Here is a 21,148-nt window from a genome sequence, read left to right on the forward strand (position 1 = left end):
TTGGGGTTGCACGTGATGCAGCACCCACATGCTCCTCAGACGTGGATCATCGCCGCAGCCATCGTGGCTGCTCGAGTCCCGGCGCATCCCAGGGCGGCTGCTGCGGGACCCAGTTTGGGGCCAGCGGCGAGGGATGCCCCGTCCTGCCCGGGCAGAGAGCAGCCGCCCCTTTGCTCTGCAGCACGAGGCTGCAAGGAGTCTGCGAGCGGTGAAAGCATGGCAGGAACAGTAAAAAAGCAGCTTTTGAAGGCTAGAGGGGGTTACTGGGGGCTGCTGCCCGTCCTGCCCTGTGCCCTCCCGCAGGTTCCGGCACCATGAGCGAGGCCGAGGATGCCGAGTGGCTGCGGTGGGTGACGAAGCAGTTCGGGAGCATCGCGGGGGAGGACAAAGAAATCGACCTGGAAGAGTTCAAAACCGCTCTCCAAGTGAAGGAGGTGAGGGCTCCCGCGGGGGGCTGGGGTGCGGGGTCCCTTCCTCCGGGCAGCACCGGCAGCCCGACGCCGAGCTGTGGTCTCTTATCGGACTAAGGGAAAATTAAGCTTAAAAATAGAATTGCATGACGTTGTGTGAGACAGGGAGAGAGAAACCTACCGGTACTCTGCAGCAAGCAGGAGTGGAAAACACGGATTAACCATCCGCAATGCAAAATCGATTGGATATCCACAGTCTGTCTTTGAACACACTTGGCTATTCCCAGTGAATATTCCCCCATCCCATCCTGGGTCCCCAGAGCTCCCTCCCTTCCCTGGGCAGCCCTCTCCGGCTGCGGTGCCAATACACCCCTGCCAACAGCAGCCTTCGTTCCTCCCTCCCGTTTTTGGGCCGTCCCCATGACTTTCAGCTTTTGTCAGGCGATTCCCATTGCTGGTGGTGAATTGTTTGTTTGTAGCATCAGGATTCGGCCGGTGGAGAGCATCCCACTGCCGTGTGAGAGCGTTTCTCCTCCTCCCCGCAGTCCTTCTTCGCCGAGAGGTTCTTTGCGCTGTTTGACACGGATGGGAGCGGGACCATTAGTTTGGAGGAGCTGCTGAAAGCCCTGAGCCTGCTTGTACATGGGAATGAGATGGACAAGCTGAGATTCCTCTTCCAGGTTTACGACGTGGATGGTAAGATGATGAAAGATAGATTAATTTCTATTCTTTTTGAACAAAGTTGCGATTTGCAAGGCAGCACGGCTCTCCTCTGAGCATCCAAGTGCGGGCATCGCCGCTCGGCTTCAGTGCTGGTGTCGTGTCCCCTCTTAGGTTAAGCACAGCTTGGTAATAGTGTAGGTTGGTCTTCACTGCTGGATCTTCACTAAAGGTAAGCATCTACCTGGCGTAACGTCACTGTCTTTGTCCCGTGATGAAAGCATCAAAAATCCATCTGAAAGCCAGCAATTAAACCGGCCACACGTCAGGATTTCCCACGATTTGCTTTCACCTTCAGCCGCGGAGAGGAGCAGTCTCCGCTCCACTCAAATATCAACTCTCAATCCCATTGATATCTGTGAATCCCAGTATGCTCTCTTCTTCCTCCATCGGCTGGGAAAGGTGGAAATGACAAAAGCAAAGCTCTTCTTGAGCTACTTTTCCTGCTTTGACCCGCTTGGGCATAAAATGCTGGCTGAAGAACTGAGAGCCTCGCCTCTTGCCTGTCTGGTTTGCTCTCATGCCTGGCTGCCAGATAAGCGTGTCTGCATCGCTTTGCTAGCGCCGAGCTCTGCCAGCCCAGCGACGACGTGGCTGCTGCAGGTAAACTGCCGGTTAGGTCACCTGGTTTTTTTTAAATCCATGAGTTTGCTGGTTTATGAGCAATGGCACGGTCCTGCTCTGGCTGGGCACGGTTTCCTCCTAAAGAGCCTGCGTGCACGGAAGGGAGGCAATTTCTGCATGGAAGGGAGGCAATTTCTAGATTAAAGGTGCAAGATGAAGGTAAAACCACGGGTTGTCGGGGCGCTACGGCGTGTCGGGGTCCCTGCTCTGACCCGCCGCGGTGCCCGCTCGCCCCGCGCAGGCAGCGGCTCCATCGACCCGGACGAGCTGCGCGTGGTGCTGCGGTGGTGCCTGCGGGAGAGCGCGATCGCCCTGCCCGAGGAGCGGCTGGGAGACCTCACCTTGGCACTCTTCGAGGCCGCCGACAAGGACCACAGCGGCTCCATCACTTTCGAGGAGCTCAGGGAGGAGCTGGAGGGTTTCCCAGAGGTCATGGAGAACCTGACCATCAGGTAGCTGCGTCGGTGGGTGCCTCCGGCAGCCCCACGGGGCTGCAGGTTCCCTTGCGAACACCTTTTTCCTCCTGCAAGGAGGAAAAAGCATGGGATTTATGCTCTCATTAAGGCTCTCATGGGGTGCCCAGGCCACAAGGTGCTTGGCCAGCACTGGGAGCAACTCAAGCGCCTTACGGTGCCAAGCTGGGTGCAGGGCTCGGGTGCTGGGATGGGTGCAGGGATGGTGCCAAGCTGGGTGCTGGTCTTGGATGCAGGGGTAGGTGCTAGGATGGGTGCAGGGACGGTGTTGGGATGGATGCAGGGCTCGGCTGGAGCGATGGGTGCAGAGATGGTGCTGGGATGGGTGCAGGGATGATGCCACGCTGGATGCAGAGCTCAGATGCAGGGATGGGTGCAGGGATGGTGTTGGGGTGGGTGCAGGGCTCGGATACAGGGATGATGCCACACTGGGTGTGGAGCTCAGATGCAGGGATGGGTGCAGGGATGGTGTTGGGATGGGCGCAGGGCTCGGATACAGGGATGATGCCACACTGGGTGTGGGGCTCAGATGCATGGATGGGTGCAGGGATGATGCCACGCTGGGTGCAGGGCTCAGATGTAATGCTGGGTGCCAGCCTGGGTGCCGGACTGCCCCAGCTTCCCCCTTTCTCTGGGCAAGGAGCAATCCGATGCCTTTGCTCCCAGTGCAGCGAGCTGGCTGAAGCCCCCACCGCCCGCAGAGAGGGGCCGCCGGCCGCGGTACCTGACCCGGTCGTACTGGCACAACCACCGCAGCAAGCTCGCCTTCCTGGGGGGCTACGCCAGCCTCAACCTCCTGCTCTTCGCCCTGGCCGCCCTGCAGCACGCTGGCCTCGGCGGGTGGGTGGCGGTGGCCCGGGGCTGCGGGCAGTGCCTGAACTTCAACTGTGCCTTCCTCGCAGTGAGTGCCGGGTCCCAGGAGGGATGCCAAGCTCGTGGGGTGCGCGGGGTGATGGTTACCTGGGCTATTTACAGTCACATTTACACTGGGACCTTATCCCTGGTGCCAGGGGCTCTTTGGAGGGCAGTAATTGGAGCCTGTGGACTTTTGCAGTTGTGGGACCAGGCTGTCTCCTCTAAATAATTATATACAAATTACAGGTTAGGGAGATTGTGAGCTCGTTGGGACAAGGGCACTCATGGCACCCTGCAGATGGGTCCCTGATTTCTGCCTCTGGGTGCTCTCCAGGATGACGCCCTGTATTAGCGGGGAGCTGGCTCCGGAGCCCCAGGGGACCAGCCCCTGGCTGAGCCCCCCAACATCTCCAGTTGCCCCCTGGCATCTCCAGTTGCCCCCCAGCATCTCTGACTGCCCCTCTCCCTCTCCCGGAGGTGCTGATGCTGCGGAGGTGCCTGACCTGGCTGCGAGCTACCCCCATCGCCACGGTTTTGCCGCTGGACCAGCACGTTGTTTTCCACCAGCTCGTGGGGTACGTGGTGCTGGCGCTGGCAGCCGTTCACACGGGCGCCCACGTCGCCAACTTCAGTAAGTAGCAGCTCCCGGGCAGGGGAGGCCCTTCGGCTGCACTGGCTTTATCCGGGCAAGCCCTGCTCTAACGCACCCCATCAACCCTGCGGTGGGCTCCCCCTTTCCAGTCCTGCTGCTAAAGTGGAGAATGCCCCTCGGTGCAGGGGGCATCACCCACACTGCACTGATGAAAAACTGCAGGGGCCTGGACCGAGCCCCAAGGGGGGATGCTCGTGTCTTGGGGGGATGCGGATGTCCCAGGAAAGGGATGCTCATGTCCTGGGGGGATGCTCATGTCCTGGAGGGATGCAGACGTCCCAGGAAAGGGATGCTCATGTCCTGGGGGTGGGATGCACATGTCCCAGGGGGGATGCAGATGTCCCAGGAAAGGGATGCTCATGTCCTGGGGGTGGGATGCACATGTCCCAGGGGGGATGCAGATGTCCCAGGAAAGGGATGCTCATGTCCCAGGGGTGGGATGCACATGTCCCAGGGGGGATGCTCATGTCCTGGAGGGATGCAGATGTCCCAGGAAAGGGATGCTCATGTCCTGGGCGTGGGATGCACATGTCCCAGGGGGAATGCTCATGTCCTGGAGGGATGCAGATGTCCCAGGAAAGGGATGCTCATGTCCCGGGGGTGGGATGCACATGTCACAGGGGGGATGCTTATGTCCCGGGGGGATGCTCATTTCCCAGAGGGATGCAGATATCCCAGGGAGGGGATGCTCATGTCCTGGGGGAAGCTCATGTCCTGGGGGAGTGCTTATGTCCTGGGGGTGGGATGCACATGTCCTAGGAGGGATGCTCCTGTCCCAGAAGGATGCAGATATCCCAGGGAGGGGATGCACATGTCCTGGGGGGCACACACGTCCCAGGGAGGGGGATACAGAGCCTGGAGAGGGGGTGCACATGCCCGGGAGGGGCTGCGAGGCCGCAGGCAGGGTGCAGGCAGCCGGAGGGTGCGTGTGCGGTGCCGCACAGTCTGTGTGCTGTCTGTTATCCCCCTCTAGCGGCTTCCCAGCCGGGCGGCGAAGGGCTCCCGCTCTTCCCCACGCAGCTCCCGAGTGGGCTCTGCGCCCCACAGCCCTGCACCCCAACGGCCCCCCTCACCCCGCGGCGGGGTGCCAGGGCTGCACCCCCCGCTCGGGGCCATGAGCAGCACACGCGCTGCTTGCGCTACCCACCCTCGCGCAAAATGCCCCCCTCGCAACGATGCCGGGCCCGAGAACGGGCTCTGGAAAGGAGACACGTTGCATTTTTTTCAAAATGTCCGAGAAAAGCACTTGGGCGCTTCTTAGTTAAAAAACCCAATAATCGGCAACCGTTCGGGGCGCGCAGCAGAAATCCGGGTGCGCAGCGGGTGGGTGCTGCGGGTGCCCCGTGCCCCATCCCGACCCTGCGTGTGCCCAGGCAGGCTGGCACGGCGGGACGGGCGCCATGCCCTCGCCGAGTACCTCTTGTCGGCACGGCCCGGCGTGGGGGGCCTGGGCGGCACGGCCTCGCAGACGGGGCTGGCGCTCCAGGGGCTGCTGGCCGCCATGCTCGCCTTCTCCAGCCCCTGCGTCCGACGGAGCGGCCACTTCGAGGTGGGTCCCGCCGCGGCTCTGTGCGACCTGGAAAACCTCAGCGGTGCCCAAAGCTGCTCTGTCTCGGGGAGCAGGGGGACCGGGGCGAGCGTCCGGCGGGTGGGTGCCCATCCGGGTGCTGCCCCATGGGTGGGGGAGAGCTCTCGAGCTGGTGCGGTGTCTCCCGATACCTCCCTTGGAGACCCCCTGCCCTCCTCAGATTTGCAGTTTCGGGGTTTCCATGCTTTTCTTCATCATTTGGGCTGCCTTTGCCTGCTGGGATGCCCCGGCACAGCCTCACCATGAACCATCGTTCACCTCCACCGGTTTCAGTTCATGCTCAGCCCTGCCCCGTACCCTCCCCACTCCCTGCCCGCAGATCTTCTACTGGACCCACCTCTCCTACATCTCCGTCTGGACCCTCCTCATCCTCCACGGTCCCCACTTCTGGAAGTGGTTTGCGGTTCCCGGCTGCCTCTTCGTGCTGGAGAAGGTGGTTGGCTTGGCTTGGCGGCGTGCCGGGGGGCTGCGCATCGTGGAGGTCAACCTGCTGCCCTCCAAGGTCTGCACCCGCGGGGGTCTCCGTGCCCCTTCCCACCTCCCTCCTGCTGCTCTCCTCTTCTGAGAGCCAGAACAAAGATGCTACGGTGCACAGAAATACCTTTAATATTTGCAAAGCGTTTCGCAGTTTGGGGAAAAGCACTTTGCAAGTGACCACGCTGGTTATCTGCCGCAGGGGAAAAGGAGGGACAGTGGGACGTGGAAGGGGGTGACGGCCCCGATGCATTTGCACGGCGAGTTGGAAGGGGGATGCTCCCCCGGCCATGTGCGGGAGGGACGGGGTGCAATGAATAGCTTGTATGGAAAAGATGCGGTTTTGGGTTGCTTCGGGCTGCGTTGGTGAACGTTTGCAGTGAAAGGTGAAAGCAATTTTTTTGTTTTCAAGCAATTTTTTTTTCATTTAGAATTTTTGCCTATTTTTCAAGTAAAAAAAAATCTAAAATCATAGAACAACTGGAGACAAAATGAAAACCGCTTTGACTCTCAGTTTCTTCAAAAAAAATTGTTCTTCGAGGCCAGCCCTAACTGCAATTTTTGTTTGATAGCGAAGCTGGGCAGTGAATAGAACAAACCCCTTTCTCAGCTCGAAGCTGTAAGTCCATCTCATGCTGGCCGCTTTTTAAAATGGGAGGCACAAACCCGGGTGCTCGTGGGCTGCAGGGAGACCACCCCAGCAGAGACTGACTGGTGTGACGTGCCCGCTGGATGCTCCCAGCTTCCCTGGTCCTCCTTTTCCTCCAGGTGACTCACCTTGTGATCGAGAGACCGCAGTTTTTCCACTACAAGCCTGGAGACTACGTCTACCTCAACATCCCGGCCATTGCCACCTACGAGTGGCATCCCTTCACCATCAGCAGCGCTCCTGAGCAGCAAGGTGATTGATGAGCTGATCCTTCACTCATTTTGCATGGCTGGGATGATGTTTTGCATCACCGGGATGATGTTTAGCAACGCACGAGCCCTGTCTGGGCGGTTGGCTCCCCTCTGAGCGTCACGCAAAGAGGTGTCCATGCCCACGGAGCAGGGCGGCGTGCGTTCATGCATGCCTCAGCTCACCTGCCTCCATCTCTGCCTGTACATAAGTGCTGTATAAAAACATGTACTCGGGTTATTTCAAGCAAGGCGTGGGGACCGAATGACACCCGAATGCCCTGCCTGGCTCCGGGGGTGCCCAAGGTTTGGGATTTAGGCTTCACCCAGCTATTAGAGCAAACCCGGTCCCCTGCTGCAAGCCTGGGGCTGATGTGAAGGACGTCGGCGGGGATTGCTGCCGGGTCCCTGGGGCCGGAGCTGTGCGTTACACAGCCCGCGGTGCTGGGGCTGCAGGGCAGTTCCTTACGTAGGATGCCCACTCATTGCTTCGCTTCATCCCGCAGAGACCCTCTGGCTGCACATCAGGTCACTGGGCCAGTGGACCAACAAGCTGTATGAATACTTCCAGCAGCCCGAATCGCCCGGCCTGGAGCCGAAACCGCTCAGCAGGAGCCTGAAGGAGAAGAGATGCCGGCGCTGGGCGCAGGTTGGTGCGGACGGGGCTCAGCTTTCGGCAAACGCAGAGGTTAGACCTTAAACTGCTGCCGGCTGGCAGCCGTTTGCGAGGCGGTGGCTTTGCCAAGCTGAGGACCCCACAACGTGCCCATGGGTTTCTCAAGCCGATGTCCTGGTCTGGCACGTGCGGAGGGCTCTGCTGGGTGGTCTGTCCCCGGCCAGCTCCAAAAAAGCAAAGAAGCGAGGACAGGTCCGGGCTGGATGCGCTCTGCTGAGCGGCTCCCCCCGGGGTCACCCCAGTTTTCAGCTGCCCGTGCGGCACCAAGGCTGGGTGCTGGGGGTATCTCTCGTGGTGCACGTCCCCTGCAAGGTGCTTGTGCAGCCTTGGAGGATTTCGTGTCCCACCCCTCCGCCGAGGCCGTATGACCCTGATGGATGGGGCATCTGATGCCCGCGAGCATCCCAGCCAGTGATGCCTTGGCCTTTGGCTTCCAGGCAGGTCTCTGCAGCAGAGCCGGCTCGGAGGGGGGGTCCGTGGCCACCGGTGGGGACGGAGCCGTTCAGCTGACATCGTACAAAGCCACCGGCGCTGCTGCCCCAGAAGAGGACCCGCCGGCGGGGGGGTGAGCACCGTCTCCCACCCTTGCCCAGCGCCACCGAGACCCCCGCGCTCCCCGGGGAGCAGCGGCAGAGCCCCTGGTGCCTGCGGGGCGGGGAGGGGGTCTCTGCTCTCATCAACACAGCAGCGGCCAGAGGACCAACCTGGAGAAACGAGGGGAAGCATCGCTTCCATCCCAAAGGGGCCAAAGCTCATTAAAAAGTTCTTTTTAAAAGAAACTTCTGGGAAATAAATCATGGCAATGCCAGGATGCCGAGATCTACTGTTAGCAGCTTTTATCCCCCGACATGAAAAGCTCTCAGGATATTGATTCTGTCTGGGCTGGAGGAGCAGTCCTTGCAGATAATGAATTTACATGCACCGGTTTTAATGAGTTTCTCTCCCTGTCACCCTTACGCTCTTATCTGTCCTCTGGTGAGCAGAGGTTCCCCACGCCTGCTCCCACCACCCAGACCATCGTGGTCCTTGGAAACCTCTTACTCACCCCCAGCTTGTGTGGGGATTTGGATAATCGCCTTTTTAATCAATACTCAAAACTGATTACGATCCAGATAATGTCATCAGGTGACACATTCCTGGCATTGGACGTTGGTGGGACATCCCGCCAGAAGCACGGGCTTGGCTCGAGCAGCACCCTGGGTCTGACCGAGGGATGCGGCTGGAAGCACGTGTGCAGCCTGGATAAACCCAGCTGGAAAAAGAACACCCAAAAAGCAAACCCAAGGAACAAGTGGGTTTAGTGTTACCTGTTTAAGGGTGGGGAGTAATGGTCACTGCTCTCTTCACCTAGCAGATCTCCACCGGGCTGGGCGAGACCCGTCGGCTCTGCGGCATCAAGGTGAGGGATGCCTCCATCCTTCCCCGGCTCCGCTGAGCAGGGCTGCACTCAGCATCCCCAGGGGGGACCCACGTGTGTGCCCGGTCACCCCATGCGTGTGCCCAACCGCTCCACGCACGTGTCCCTGTGCACGGATGGTCCCGTCTGGGGCTGATGCAAACCCCGCACTGCTGGAGGGCTTCGTGCTCCTGCCCACCCCGTCCTCCTCTTCCTTTGCTCCCATAAAACTCCCATAAAAGACCCCAAATTCTGCCTGGGCTCCACAAGCCTGCAATGCACCTTGCGCACTAACCCAGCTCCTATCCGCAGCCTAAGAGTTGTTTTAGCACCCACGGGCTGCTGGATCTCTCCCCATTTCTCGTCTCTCCTAGTGCTACATCGACGGCCCCTACGGGACCCCGACGCGGAGGATCTTCACCTCGGAGCATGCCGTGCTCATCGGCGCGGGCATCGGCATCACCCCCTTCGCCTCCATTTTGCAGAGCATCATGTACAGGTTGGTGCCGTCGCAGCAGCTCAGGCTGCGGTCGCGCCGGTGGAGCTCTGCGATCCCTGATACGAGCCCTGACGTGGCTTTGGGAGGCACAAGATGTGATGTATGCCATGGTAGACCTGTCCCCCATCACCTCTTTGTTGGCCCTCCTCACTTCCAACCTTGGGACTCATAACACACGGCCACGAGACCCATCGCTGGGTCCTCCCTCGGTGTCAGGCTTCCCCCTGGGGATTTCTGCTGCAGGAAACCCCGCTGGCAGGAGGTCAGCCATGGGCATGCACCAGAGCTGGTGAGGAACGGGTGCTCGGGGCCTCCCTGCAAAGGTCTGCTGGGGTCTGAGGGGTGCGGGCAGCGGGGCAGGCAGGGGCAGGCAGGGCTGTGTCTGCCCGTGCAGGTACCGCCGGCGAAAGCAGAGCTGCCCCAGCTGCCAGTACTCATGGTGCGAGGACCTGAGGGATGAGGAGATGACACTCAGGAAGGTAGGAGGAGGTGGAGGGGGATGCGGGACCAAGGTTTGCCCTGGGGATGGGGGCAGGAAGGCTGCAGGCTCCTGGGGGTGGAGAGCCTACGAGCATCCCTTGCTGGTCCAGGAGGTCTGGGGCGGTGGGTGGCTGGATTTGGCCCCCGTGCTGCCTGCCAGCTCCGAAGCAGAGGCTGCTGTGTCCTTCCAGGTTGACTTTATCTGGATAAACCGGGACCAGAAGCACTTTGAGTGGTTCGTCAGCCTGCTAACCAAGCTGGAAATGGAGCAGGCTGAGCTGGAGCCGGGAGGTGAGCGGGAGGCAGGGGCCGGCCAGCACAGCCCCCTGACCCGGGGGTGCCCAGCCCCGTGCTTGGCATCACCCCAGGGAGAGCCCAGCTTGAGCCGAGGGGGCACGGCGTGGGGCTGGACCCCCCATCTGCAGCCGGGATCCCCTTGAACGCCCAGGGCGCTTTTTGGAGATGCACATGTACATGACGTCGGCCCTCAGCAAGAACGACATGAAGGCCATCGGGCTGCAGATGGCCCTGGACCTGCTGGCCGCCAAGGAGCAGAAGGACTCGATCACGGGGCTGCGGACCAGGACCCAGCCCGGCCGCCCCGACTGGAGCAAGGTGAAGGGCTGGCCCCGCTCCACCACCAAAATCATGCTCGTGCGAAGGGAACCATGCTCCCCAAACTCGCTCTTTGGGGGGGGACACCACGGGAGAGCCCCGTTTCAGAGCGGGAGGATGCACCGGGATATCCAGACCCGGGGAAGCCTCTCCCTCCCACGGGAAAGCGAGTGCCACGGGGGCACAGGGAGGCTGAGTTGTGCCGGGAAGCAGCTGCCAAAGCAGGCAGGGATCCGGCCATCCCCGGGGCGGGAGCGGGCTGTGCCACCACCTCCTCTTCTCCTTTCGCCTGTGCCCTAGGTGTTTGGGAAGGTGGCAGAGGAGAAGAGAGGGAAAGTCCAGGTCTTCTTCTGCGGCTCACCGGCGCTTGCCAAAGTCATCAGGGTGCACTGCGAGCGCTTCGGCTTCCGCTTCTTCAACGAAAACTTCTAACCAACAGCCCTTGCCTCCCTGCCTGCCTCTGCCAGCCCTGATGTGGAGTGATGGGCTCCGGTGGCTGGATCCTGCTGCATTGCCCGTGTTGGCTCCCGGCTGCCGCTCGGTCAGGGCTGGGGAGGGTGGGATGCACAGCGAGCAAGAGACAGGGAGGGGAAGGGACTGAGCTGGGCCACGGGGCTTTGGGGTGGAGGGGATGGGATCTTGGAGCCATTCGGGGTGTCCTGGAGCATCCGTGCAGGGGTTTTGAGGGGGAAAGGACCAGTGTCCCAGAGCACTTTGGGATGAGGGGGACGGGGTCCTGCATCACGTTGCAGGGCTTTGGGATGGGAAGGATGGAGTCCTGCATCACCTTGCAGGGCTTTGGGATGGGAAGGATGGGGTCCTGCATCGCCTTGCAGGGCTTTGGCATGGAGCCCTTTGGGATGGGAAGAATGGAGTCCTGCATCGCCTTGCAGGGCTTTGGGATGGGAAGGATGGGGTCCTGCATCGCCTTGCAGGGCTTTGGGATGGGAAGGATGGGGTCCTGCATTGCCTTGCAGGGCTTTGGGATGGAGCCCTTTGGGATGGGAAGGATGGGGTCCTGCATTGCCTTGCAGGGCTTTGGGATGGAGCCCTTTGGGATGGGAAGAATGGAGTCCTGCATCGCCTTGCAGGGCTTTGGGATGGGAAAGATGGGGTCCTCCATCACCTTGCAGGGCTTTGGGATGGAGCCCTTTGGGATGGGAAGGATGGGGTCCTCCATCGCCTTGCAGGGCTTTGGGATGGAGGGGACAGGGTCCTGGAGCCCTTTGGGATGGAGGGAACGAGTGTCCTGGAGCACCTTGCAGGGCTTTGGGATGGAGCCCTTCGGGGTGGCGGGGCCGGGGGTCCCGCAGGACCCTGCGGGGCGCTGGGCAGCCGGGCCCCGCCGGCGGAGCGGTGCCCACAGGAGGGCACTGCAGACTCGGCAACCAGGGCCGTGCCGGCCGCCCGGGGCCGGGGCTGCGCTGGCCTGGGCCCCCCCGACCCCCCTGCCCAAGGGCAGACCTGCCACAGCCCGCTGCCTGCCCCGCTGCCCGCCCCGAGCCCGGCCCTGCACCCCAGGGCAGCCCCACCAGCTCCGGCTGCTCCATTCCGGAGGGCACCGAATATTTTTCTGCAAAGACAAATAATTCAGCAGCCCCTCCACCCCGTCCCGTCCCAGCCCTGGTTTAGCAGTGCAGAAAGGGTTTTGCCTCTTTTTGCATCAGGAAAACAGATTATTTCGGCGGTGCCGAGGGGGCCCGGCACAGCCCACCCGCCTCGGGATGGCTGGTGGGATGGGGTGACTTCCAAAACGCTGGGTACCGGGGTGCAGGGATGCCCCCACGCGTGGCCAGCAGTGCTGGGAGCAGCAGTGGCCCGTGGGGACCCGTCGCCATTCAGAACAAATGCTCGTGTGAAGCTGCCTTCCCTGGCTGATTTATACGGCCTTTCACGGCCCGCCTGTGCAATACGCTGATGCTTTTGTGTAAAAAAATAAAAAAAAAGGAAAGATTAATGTAGATGAGACACTCATCTGATGGCAAAGTCACCCGTGGGGAAAGCCAAGTCTAACCCAGAGCCGGAGGAGCAGCCCGCTGCCGGCACGGTGCGCTCCCGGCTGTCCCGCAGAGCCAGCACAGCCGGGCACGGCAGGGCGCAACGTGGGTGCTGAGGGACCCACACGCCCTGGGAAGGCTCTGAGCACCCAGCTGTGTCGCGGGGCAGGATTGCACCCCTCGGTGAGGTGGGAGCCCACAGCGGAGGAAAGCATCCAGCACTCTGCACCTTGCGGTCCCTGGGCTACCATGCCGTGCAGAACGGGTGCCAATTGGTGTGGTGCTGGGGGGGCACGGGAGCCTGGCCCGGCCTGCAAGCACGGCTGGGGTGGCCATCGGCGCGCCCAGGGCTGCAGAGCCATGCGGTGCCTTGCCCTGCCCCTCGGCACTCGCCCCCTCCGCAGCTTTGCTTCCCTCCTGCTCCCTCCCTCCTCCTTGCTGGGGCCATTTTGGCCGGGATTTGATGCTTGAACCCCGCTGCCTTCCGGAGCCGACCACAGCATCCATCCCCATCCTGGGTCATCGCATCCAATGCTCCTTGTTTTGCCTGCGCGTTTGCCCTTATCACTTAGCCTAAATCGGCAGCTGATCTGGGAGGCGGCGAGGAGCTGGGCTGTGCAATCAGCTCCAGCGATATGGTGAGATCTGGAGCCAGAGAGGAGAAATCATTTGACGTGGGGCCATGACATAAACTCTGTGGCTGCATCTGCTTCAGACAGTATGATAGACGGGTTGGGTAATGATCCCCTCTGGGTTACGTCCGGGGCTGACGCATGATGGATGGAGAGACAGCGGCGAGCTCTCAGCACCCCATGAACACGCAGCACGAGGTGAAAATCCCGAAGTCAAGTGTCAATTTTTCTTAACCCTGGCTAATGCGGGCTTCTTGCCTCCTCGATTAGCGGCAGGATGGAAATGTAAGGCAGCTCGCTGAACTGAGCTCCTCCGGCCGTGTCAGCGTGGGAGAGGAGCTCCCCTTTCCTCTTCACCCCACCGCATCCCTCTGACCACGTATTCTCCAGCTTCAGCTCGCTCTGCAAAGAGTCTCCTCAGCTCTGCACTCCCCATCGTGGCTCCGTGTCCCTTCCAAGCTTCGGCCGAGGAAAACAAACCCGCTCAGGGTCTTTACTAGAGACCCACGCTGCGAAACGGAGCCTGGATGTGACCCCAAACCCACGGGCTGATCCTCTGGGGCACGGGCCAGGGTGCCTGTTTACCAGCATCACCGCAATGGCAGCCCACGCGCTGTAATTAAAGGGGCTGTTTCAATCAGGGGATGATGTAAGATCCTGCTCGCCACATCCAAGGGAAAATCAGGAGAGCTGCAGCCTCCCGGGGCTTGCAGGGAAATAAATACCCCCTCTGCACGTGGAGTTATAGTGTTTCAGGGATATCTTTAAGCTACGCTCCCAGATTGACTCCATTCACGTGCATACATCTATGCATTCACATTGCCAAAGATGCCAGAAAAAAATTGTGGCTGTATGTGGCAGCGTCACGTGGCCGAGGAAAACACACTCATCTCCATCATAAAGAAGAGTTAATTACATCTCCCCGCTCTCCCTACGTTTCGAAGCAATTATAAACAGAATGAATCATTATGCGTCTGCTGATAATCATTTTCATTCTGCATCCCTGCTGAATTGCAGGGTGCCGAAGCGCTTTGATGCTTGCAGCATCTCCAAAAAAAAAATAAAGCAAATTTAGCTCTTTCTGAGCATCGTGGCACCAGGGTGCCCAAAGCAGAGGGATTTTGGGGGAAAATCATGCAAAACACCCGAGAAACGGGGATGCCACCCTGATGGGAAGCACGCAGCCGTGCTTTCGAAGGGTAGGAGGGTCTCGCAAGCCGGCTGGGCTTTGATTTTTATTTTCCCTTTAGAGGAAAGCGTCGGTGTTTGGGGACGCCGAGACGTACAGCGTGTCCGCTCTGCGGCTGGCAGGCTGCCCGCCAGCAAGCACACCGCCGGCCTTTTGCAGTCGTGCATATGGTTCATCGGGAGGAATTTGGTTGCTCCTCTTGTTTCGGGGCTTGCAACGTTGCAAGAGGTAGTTTTGCTGCCCCGGAGCATGCAAGCATCTTGCAAGCTTTCAGCTGCCTGCTCCCTGCCTGCTCATGCCAGCAGTGGTACCCGCCTGCCTGCACTCGCTCCCACCCCCGGGGTGTTTTCCATCGTCGGCGGGCAGGAGGGCAGGCTGATGCTCAGCAGATGGTGGGGGAAACGCTCTCCAAGGGAGGATGGAAGCAGCATCAAGGTCACTGCTGACATGATGAATACCGAGCTGCTCACGTCCCAGCCACGGCGATGAAAAATTAATGAATTTCTTCCCCTTCCATCTGCAGAAGCTCCGTCAGCTGCCATTTTTCCCCGCGTCTCCGGTTCGTCGGATGTTTCCTTTGGATCCCAGGAATAAATGATTAAAAGATGTGAAAGTTGGGGAGGGGGGATTGCTGCTGCTCATGGGGTTTCGGCGCTGGAGCAGCGGGGTACAGGCAGCTTCGGCTCCTTGGCCAAACCAAGCCAGAGCTGGATGGGAAACAGGGGCTGCTCCCTCCAGACCTGGGGTTCGCCTTCTTTTGGGGTTGTTTTTCATGTTAAAGCAACAGGAGGCTCCGAACCAGGAGCTGGGGAGGCAGGGGGTGAGGTTGGATAATGATATACCTCCTGATTAATGCCTTCCCTTGGCTGGCTTCATTATTGTGATTACACTCTGGCTGTAGCATAGCAACAGCTAATTGTTGGTTGGATGCAAAGTGCATAATTCCCTGTATTAAAATTTTATTAAGATATAATTGCATTCATCTTGCAGCAGCGGATGCTTCAAAGATGCGGAGAAGAGGCAGCAGCGCTTGTTGGGGCTCTGCTGTGCTTACCCCCAGCCGCCGCTCCAGCTGATGGGCTTTCGAGCGATGGTTGAGCCTCGGGACATCAGCCCTGGGTGTCGGGACGTCAGGGGTCCGCAGGGCCGGGCCGGGGTTCAGCGCTGGGTTTCAGGTCGGAGAGGGCTGACCGAGGGCACCTGGGCTGCGGCGTCTCTCGCACAGAATATTGTGCGCAGAATATTCCCTGACAAACCCTCAATATATAAATTTTCATCCATTGACAGACGAAAACGAGGATTTGAGAGGTGATGAAATGCTGCCGTGTATCGACGCTGCTGGAGGGCTGCGAGGGGCAGCTGCCGTCAGCACAGGGAGGTTTTTGCAACCTGTTGTTGAGAAGAAACTAAAATAGGAGCTTCCAGCTGCCGAAAGCCCTTTGCTCCCCCGGCACCGCGTCCCTGCTCCTCCGAAACCCAGACAGAGAGGGAAACCTTAAAGAAACTGTATTTATTAACAGTATGATCGCACTTGGCATATTCTATTACTAAATGGTCCTGGTACATAGATATTATTCACTTAAGTAATCAATCACTGCCAACAAATTACAGGATACAGGGAATGAAATTAGCAAAATGAACTATGGATGTAAAATTCATTTGAAATTCAATTTAGGAGCAACATTAGCTTTCAATTAGTCTGCCCAACTGTTTGAGCATCATTTTGTCTACCAGATTTTTAAATAAATGTAATTAACCTTTGCTGTTAAATTGTTGTTGATTTCATTGATGTAATTATTATGCGACTCCTAATATTTTGCTTGGATGATATCTCATTAGCCGGTGGCTTCTAATTAGGGAAACGAAGGACCGGTGGTGATTTCTGGATCTTCTTGTTCCCTCTGCGTGGCGGGGCAGGGGAGGGAGATGCTCCGGAGCCGGGAGTTTGGGTGTGAAATTTTGTATGGGGAGGGGACATGACCTGCCCCTTCTGTCCCCAGCACAACTGGTCCCAAACTGGGACACCCAACTGGGGGTGTCGGGGGCGCCAGGGACAGGGGAAGGGCCATGGGGCGTAGGACCACGAACGTAAGGAGGGGGGGGGGGGGGGGGGGGGTCCTGCAACTTAAGGCGGCAGCACCCAGATGTTAGACACCTCCTTGGGCGCAGCTGGAGGGGCTGATACCGGCTTCGTCCCAGGTTATTGGCAGCAGGGCGGGCGGCCCACGGGGCGAGGTGGGGTTGGAAGGGCACTGGTGCTTTTTCGTGCTCCCTCCGTTGCCGTTTCCATCCCCACCGCCAGCAGGATGGGGGGTGGCGAGCCCAGGCGGCATTCGTCCCTAGCACCGTGGTAAGAAGAGAATTATTTGGGGCTTTTCTTTCTGCCCGCTGCTCATGCCCAGCGCGGCTGCTTCAATGCACCGTGTGTGTGGCCACAGTGGTAAATTCGGAATTCAATTAAGTTCTTATTTTCGGGCAGTAAAAACTGTTTTGAAAGCGGGTGAAAGCCTGCAGAGAGGAGGGTCGGGGACTGTCCCGCAGCCGGGGGGGAGCGAGAGGCTCTGCCGCAGCCATCGGCGGCCGCGCTTCCCCCTGCTGCCCTCCCGCCCGGCTTTCCAGAGGGGAGATGGATGAGATGGAGGAGTTAATTAAAGAGCAGTAACTCGTTACAAGCCCCATTTGAAGAGCTGGGTGTCTCGGCGCGGGCAGCAGCTGAGCGGGACTGGGATGCTGCCCACGTCACGGGCAGCCCCCCGTTCAACAGCCCCAACAGTTGTTTTTCCCCCTGAAAGAGAAATACCTTGGACAGTCACTTAATTCCCACGAGTTATTTTTAACAGATACAGCTTTCCCCCTTCAGCTACGCCGAGTTTTGCGAGGTTACAAATCAAGCTAATATCTGATATGTAGGACTAATTCTGCCCCCATGGAAGCCGATGGAAATGTTTCCATTGACGTCAGCGGGAGCAGGATTGATCTCCATGCACGGACTATTTGTTCCTGAGGTTTTAAGAATTCATTTCCTCCTTCCATTGCCAGAGACAGATAGCAGCAGTGGAGGTAGAGGAGTCATCTAATAACCACATATTAATACATGAATCATCAGCTTAGAGCCCAGTGCAGGAGGAGGCTGAAAGGAGAATAACTGAGCTCGATATCGGGCTGGCGGAAAGAAAGGATTCCGCAGACAGGGCACAGCCGCTAATCTGGAAGAAGATAATAATTGCAATGTAAATTTTTTTACTCTAGCATGAGAACCGCATCTTTTAAGCTCTATTTAAATGCATTACGGTAGACGGGGCCTCTGCTGAAATCCCTTATCCTGTGCCGGAACAAGAGCACCTGTGATATTTCTTTACAACACACGTTGAGGACACTGTTTGCTTTTGGATAGACTCCTAACAGCACTTAAACAAGCCAGGACAGCCGACTTGCCGGCACGCTGGCGTGGGGCAGGCAGAAAGGCGCCTTGAAGTTTTACTCGGACACCTTATTTCTACTATTGCATTTCCATGAAGGAAACTCTCAATTTTTTTTTCATTTACTGATATCTCCTGTACTGCACTTCGAGAACTTCTTACATGAAGGCAGTAACGACTTGTTACATCCACCAAAGTATGTAAAAGCATTGGTGGGATTTTGAACTCATTTGCAATGGAAATTTCTCGGCGCGGCTGGCTCTGGTCGCACGCTCCCTCTGCGCACACCGAGGAACAGCGGAAGGCAATAACCTTTCATTATCTTAAAATTTGCATGTTACCCTATGATTTTGTTTTCACAGTGTGTGACAAATAAGACTAACGAATAACTTTGACAAAGGAGTGGGGTGTGTATGTGTGTTTATTGCCATGGAAACAACCTTTGGGCCAAGCTAAAAGAATAATTCTTTTAAGACTATTCCCGCTTTTCAAAGCCACCAGAATCCCAACGTTTGAGAGGTCCCTGCAGCACGCGTCCTTCACCAGCTCGTGCAACATAACCAACCAAAGGTCAGCGTCCAGCTCTGCACTTTTTATCCACAGTCTTGCTTACCTAAGTGCACCCCAGTAACGCACCCAGCGATGCACGCACCCCCTTTCCACTGCTGCTTGTTTCCCAGACCTCGCACACCGCGTGCTGGGGCTCTCTTGTATTTGCACTGGAGAAGGTAAGACCGAAGGACCGTGCTCCGCAACCGCAGGGCGAAGCGGTGAAGGTGGCGCGGCAATGCCGAGTCCTCGCCTCTAGTAAATACCTTCCCGGCTCTGCTAATGAGTAATGAAGATAATGCTGTAATTAGGACACTCGCTGAGCGTCTTCTCACTCGGTTAATTTAAAATCAGTGGAAGGTCAATCCACCATTTCCAGTTGGAGCTCCCTAAACCTGGATTTTAGCACGGGGAGTCTGTAGCGGTATAAAAGACCTGGAAGCAGGCAGGCTTGGATGACGTGGGGCGAATCTCCGTGCCCAGCACCTCCGTGCAACCCGTGCACAAACCGGGCTGAGAGGGTCAGTCCAGCCCGTGCAGCCGGGACATGCAAAGGGCCCCGTGCTCAGCACATGCGCCCGAGCGCGCTCTGCTGCTGCCGGAGCAGCTTCGTCTCCCTGCTCTGAGATCCAGCCCACGTTGTCACAGCACCAACACGGAGCAAAGGCTTTTTGGAGCTGGTGGTTGAGCGTAGGGGAAAGCCAGCCCGCGGGGCCGGAGCGTGGGTGCAGGGGGAGTGGACTGGGGCAGCAAACCCCTGCCCCAAGGGCCGGAGCGGAGAGGGGGAGGCTGCAAAATGCAAAGGAGGGTTTTGCAAGAAGCAGCATGCAAGGTTATGCAAACCCACCTGGGCAGGATCCAGCCTTTGGACGGCCAAGCACTGCTTGCGCTAAGCAAAACAGCTTTACAGAAGCTGCAGGCAAAAGCTAAAAGCAGCTAAAGGGAAATTCGGCATCTGTGCCCTGCACAGGGATCAGTTGTTCTATTTCTGGAGGGAAGAGTTTGGGTATCTCTGAGAACACAAGGGACAGTGGCACACAAGTTAACATGTCATCTGACGTGACAGCAAAGGGTTAAGGAGGCAATTTCTGCATGCTGAATAGGAACAGGTAAAGTTTAGTTCAGTTAGTAAGTAATTACCTTTGCTTCAAGAGAGAGCTAGACAAGAAAAGTAAAATAAAGTTTGTAAAAGGTGAAGTTTGCGATTGTTTGGGAAACCACGGTGCAGCTGCAAACCTACCGCCTACCAGGTCTTACTGAGAGGATTTACACCCTAAAGGGAGCAGAGGCCGGGAAGGCAGGGGACGCCTTCTGCATCAGAGCCAAAGCATACGTAAGGGGTGCCAGCTCCTCAGCAGCAAAACGAACGCCCTGCCGCAGGAAAACAGCTTTCTACAGGATTGCTAAAAACTTACAGGTTATCTGAATTAAAAAAAAAAACCAAAAAACCCCTCACAGGTTATTTTAATTTAAAAAAAACCCCACAAAACCCCCCACCCAAAGCACAGCCCAGCCGAGCACACCGCGCTGCTGCAACCGCGCCCGCCCTGCAGCCGCCGCCGCGCCGCCACGCGCCCCCGCCACGTGCGCGCGGCCAAGGGGGCGGGCCGCCGCGCAGCCAATAGGCAACGCTTTCCCTCCCGGCAGGCCCGCCTCCTGGCCCCGCGCACCCCATTGGCCGGCGGCAGGCCCCGCCCGCGCCCGCCGTTCTCGCGGGAAGTAGGGGCGGGGCCGGGCCGCCCGCTCGCCCCCGCGCGCCCCCCGCCCCCGGCGCTGGGGTTCCGCCGCGGCCGCTGTGCACTGCCGCTCCCCGGGAGGCCCCGCCGCCTCGCCCCGCCCCGCCCCGCCCGCCACTCATGTCGGCGGCACCGCGCAGGTAGGGGCGCGCCGGTGGCTGGAGTGGAGTGGAGCGGGGTCGGGTGAAGCCGTGGCTGAGGGGGAACGGAGTGGGGGCGGCATAGGGGCTGCCCACCGGGTGGATGGGAGGGGCGGGAGCGGCCCCGCCGCGGGGCCGGTGTCCCCGGTGCAGCGGCCCCTCCCGCCCGCCGCTCCCCGCCCCGCCGGCGCCGCTGTCACGGCGCGCCGCGCTCCCCGCGCCGCGCGCTCCCATTGGCCAGGGCCTTCGGCGTGCCCCGCCCCCCGCGCTCCCATTGGCGGCGCGGCGGGGAAGGCGGGGCGCGGCGCGGCCCCTCCGTGCGCTCCCACCTCCCCGGCGCTGGGGTTCCGCCGCCAGCGAGGCCCGCGCCCCGGCAGGTAGGAACCGGCCCGGCCCGGCCCGGCTTCCCGCGGCTCGGTGTCCCCGGCCGCGCCTCCTCCGCCCCGTGGGGGATCCAGCACCGCTCCGCTTCATCCCGGGAGGCCTCTCTCAGCCCCTCCGGAGGAGCCACGACCCCGCGCCCCCTCCTCAGCCCTAGGCGGGTCCCCCCCCCCACCGCCGCGGCCCCCTCTTCCCTCAGCGGGTCGCCGGTAACGGCAGCCTCGGGGCTCTCTGAACGGCGGGTTGTGTCATCCAGCGGCCCGGGGCTGCTCGGGTGGGCTGGGGAGGGAGGCAGGGCCAGCCGGCCTCGCCCCGCACCATCGGTACCTGGACGTGCTCGGCCCAAGTTGGGAGGTTTGGGATTTCTCTCAGAGCCTGGTAAGGAAAATGCAGGAATACGGGCTGTGGTTTGCAGGAATACGCGGAGGAGCTCTCTGTTTTCCACCCGGTGGGATTCCAGTGCTGTGAGTCCTGCCTGGAAAGCCTCCAATTCAAGGTGAACCGAACTCTAGAAGGAGTAATTGTGCTAATTGAGGCCTCCCAGTCCTGGTAAAACGCGGTTGTGTTTCTTGGAGGGGAGGCAAAGCTGCCTGCTTCGCCTCAGCAGCGTAATGGGGGTGTTACCTGGTGAGATGCGACACGGTTTGTGTACCATATCGGGATAGGCTTGGAGAATAATAAGGAATCGTGTTTAATCACGTAGTGCAACCTAGCTTCTGCTGGGCGAGAGGAGTGTGAATGTTTTC

General features: G+C 59.2%; 2 protein-coding genes across 2 annotated transcripts in view; both read left to right on the forward strand.

The window, feature by feature from the left end:
- Positions 1 to 314: 314 nt before the first annotated feature.
- Positions 315 to 10,791, forward strand: NOX5 (NADPH oxidase 5). The gene is made up of 15 exons (XM_050903536.1): positions 315 to 434; positions 956 to 1,106; positions 1,996 to 2,206; positions 2,894 to 3,128; positions 3,560 to 3,713; positions 5,108 to 5,283; positions 5,642 to 5,824; positions 6,565 to 6,697; positions 7,200 to 7,342; positions 8,721 to 8,768; positions 9,140 to 9,264; positions 9,659 to 9,743; positions 9,936 to 10,035; positions 10,193 to 10,359; positions 10,660 to 10,791. Exons 1-15 carry the CDS (start codon positions 315 to 317, stop codon positions 10,789 to 10,791), a joined length of 2,163 nt encoding a protein of 720 aa, XP_050759493.1.
- Positions 10,792 to 19,970: 9,179 nt separating this feature from the next.
- GLCE (glucuronic acid epimerase) overlaps positions 19,971 to 21,148 on the forward strand; it is a 52,967-nt gene continuing 51,789 nt past the window's right edge. Inside the window, exon 1 of the mRNA XM_050902937.1 lies at positions 19,971 to 20,021. The gene's annotated coding sequence lies outside the window, so the exon portion shown is untranslated. The remainder of the gene's footprint in view (positions 20,022 to 21,148) is intronic.

This window comes from Gymnogyps californianus, chromosome 11, assembly GCF_018139145.2.
Source record: "Gymnogyps californianus isolate 813 chromosome 11, ASM1813914v2, whole genome shotgun sequence".
In the NCBI taxonomy this organism is placed as follows: Eukaryota; Metazoa; Chordata; class Aves; order Accipitriformes; family Cathartidae; genus Gymnogyps; species Gymnogyps californianus.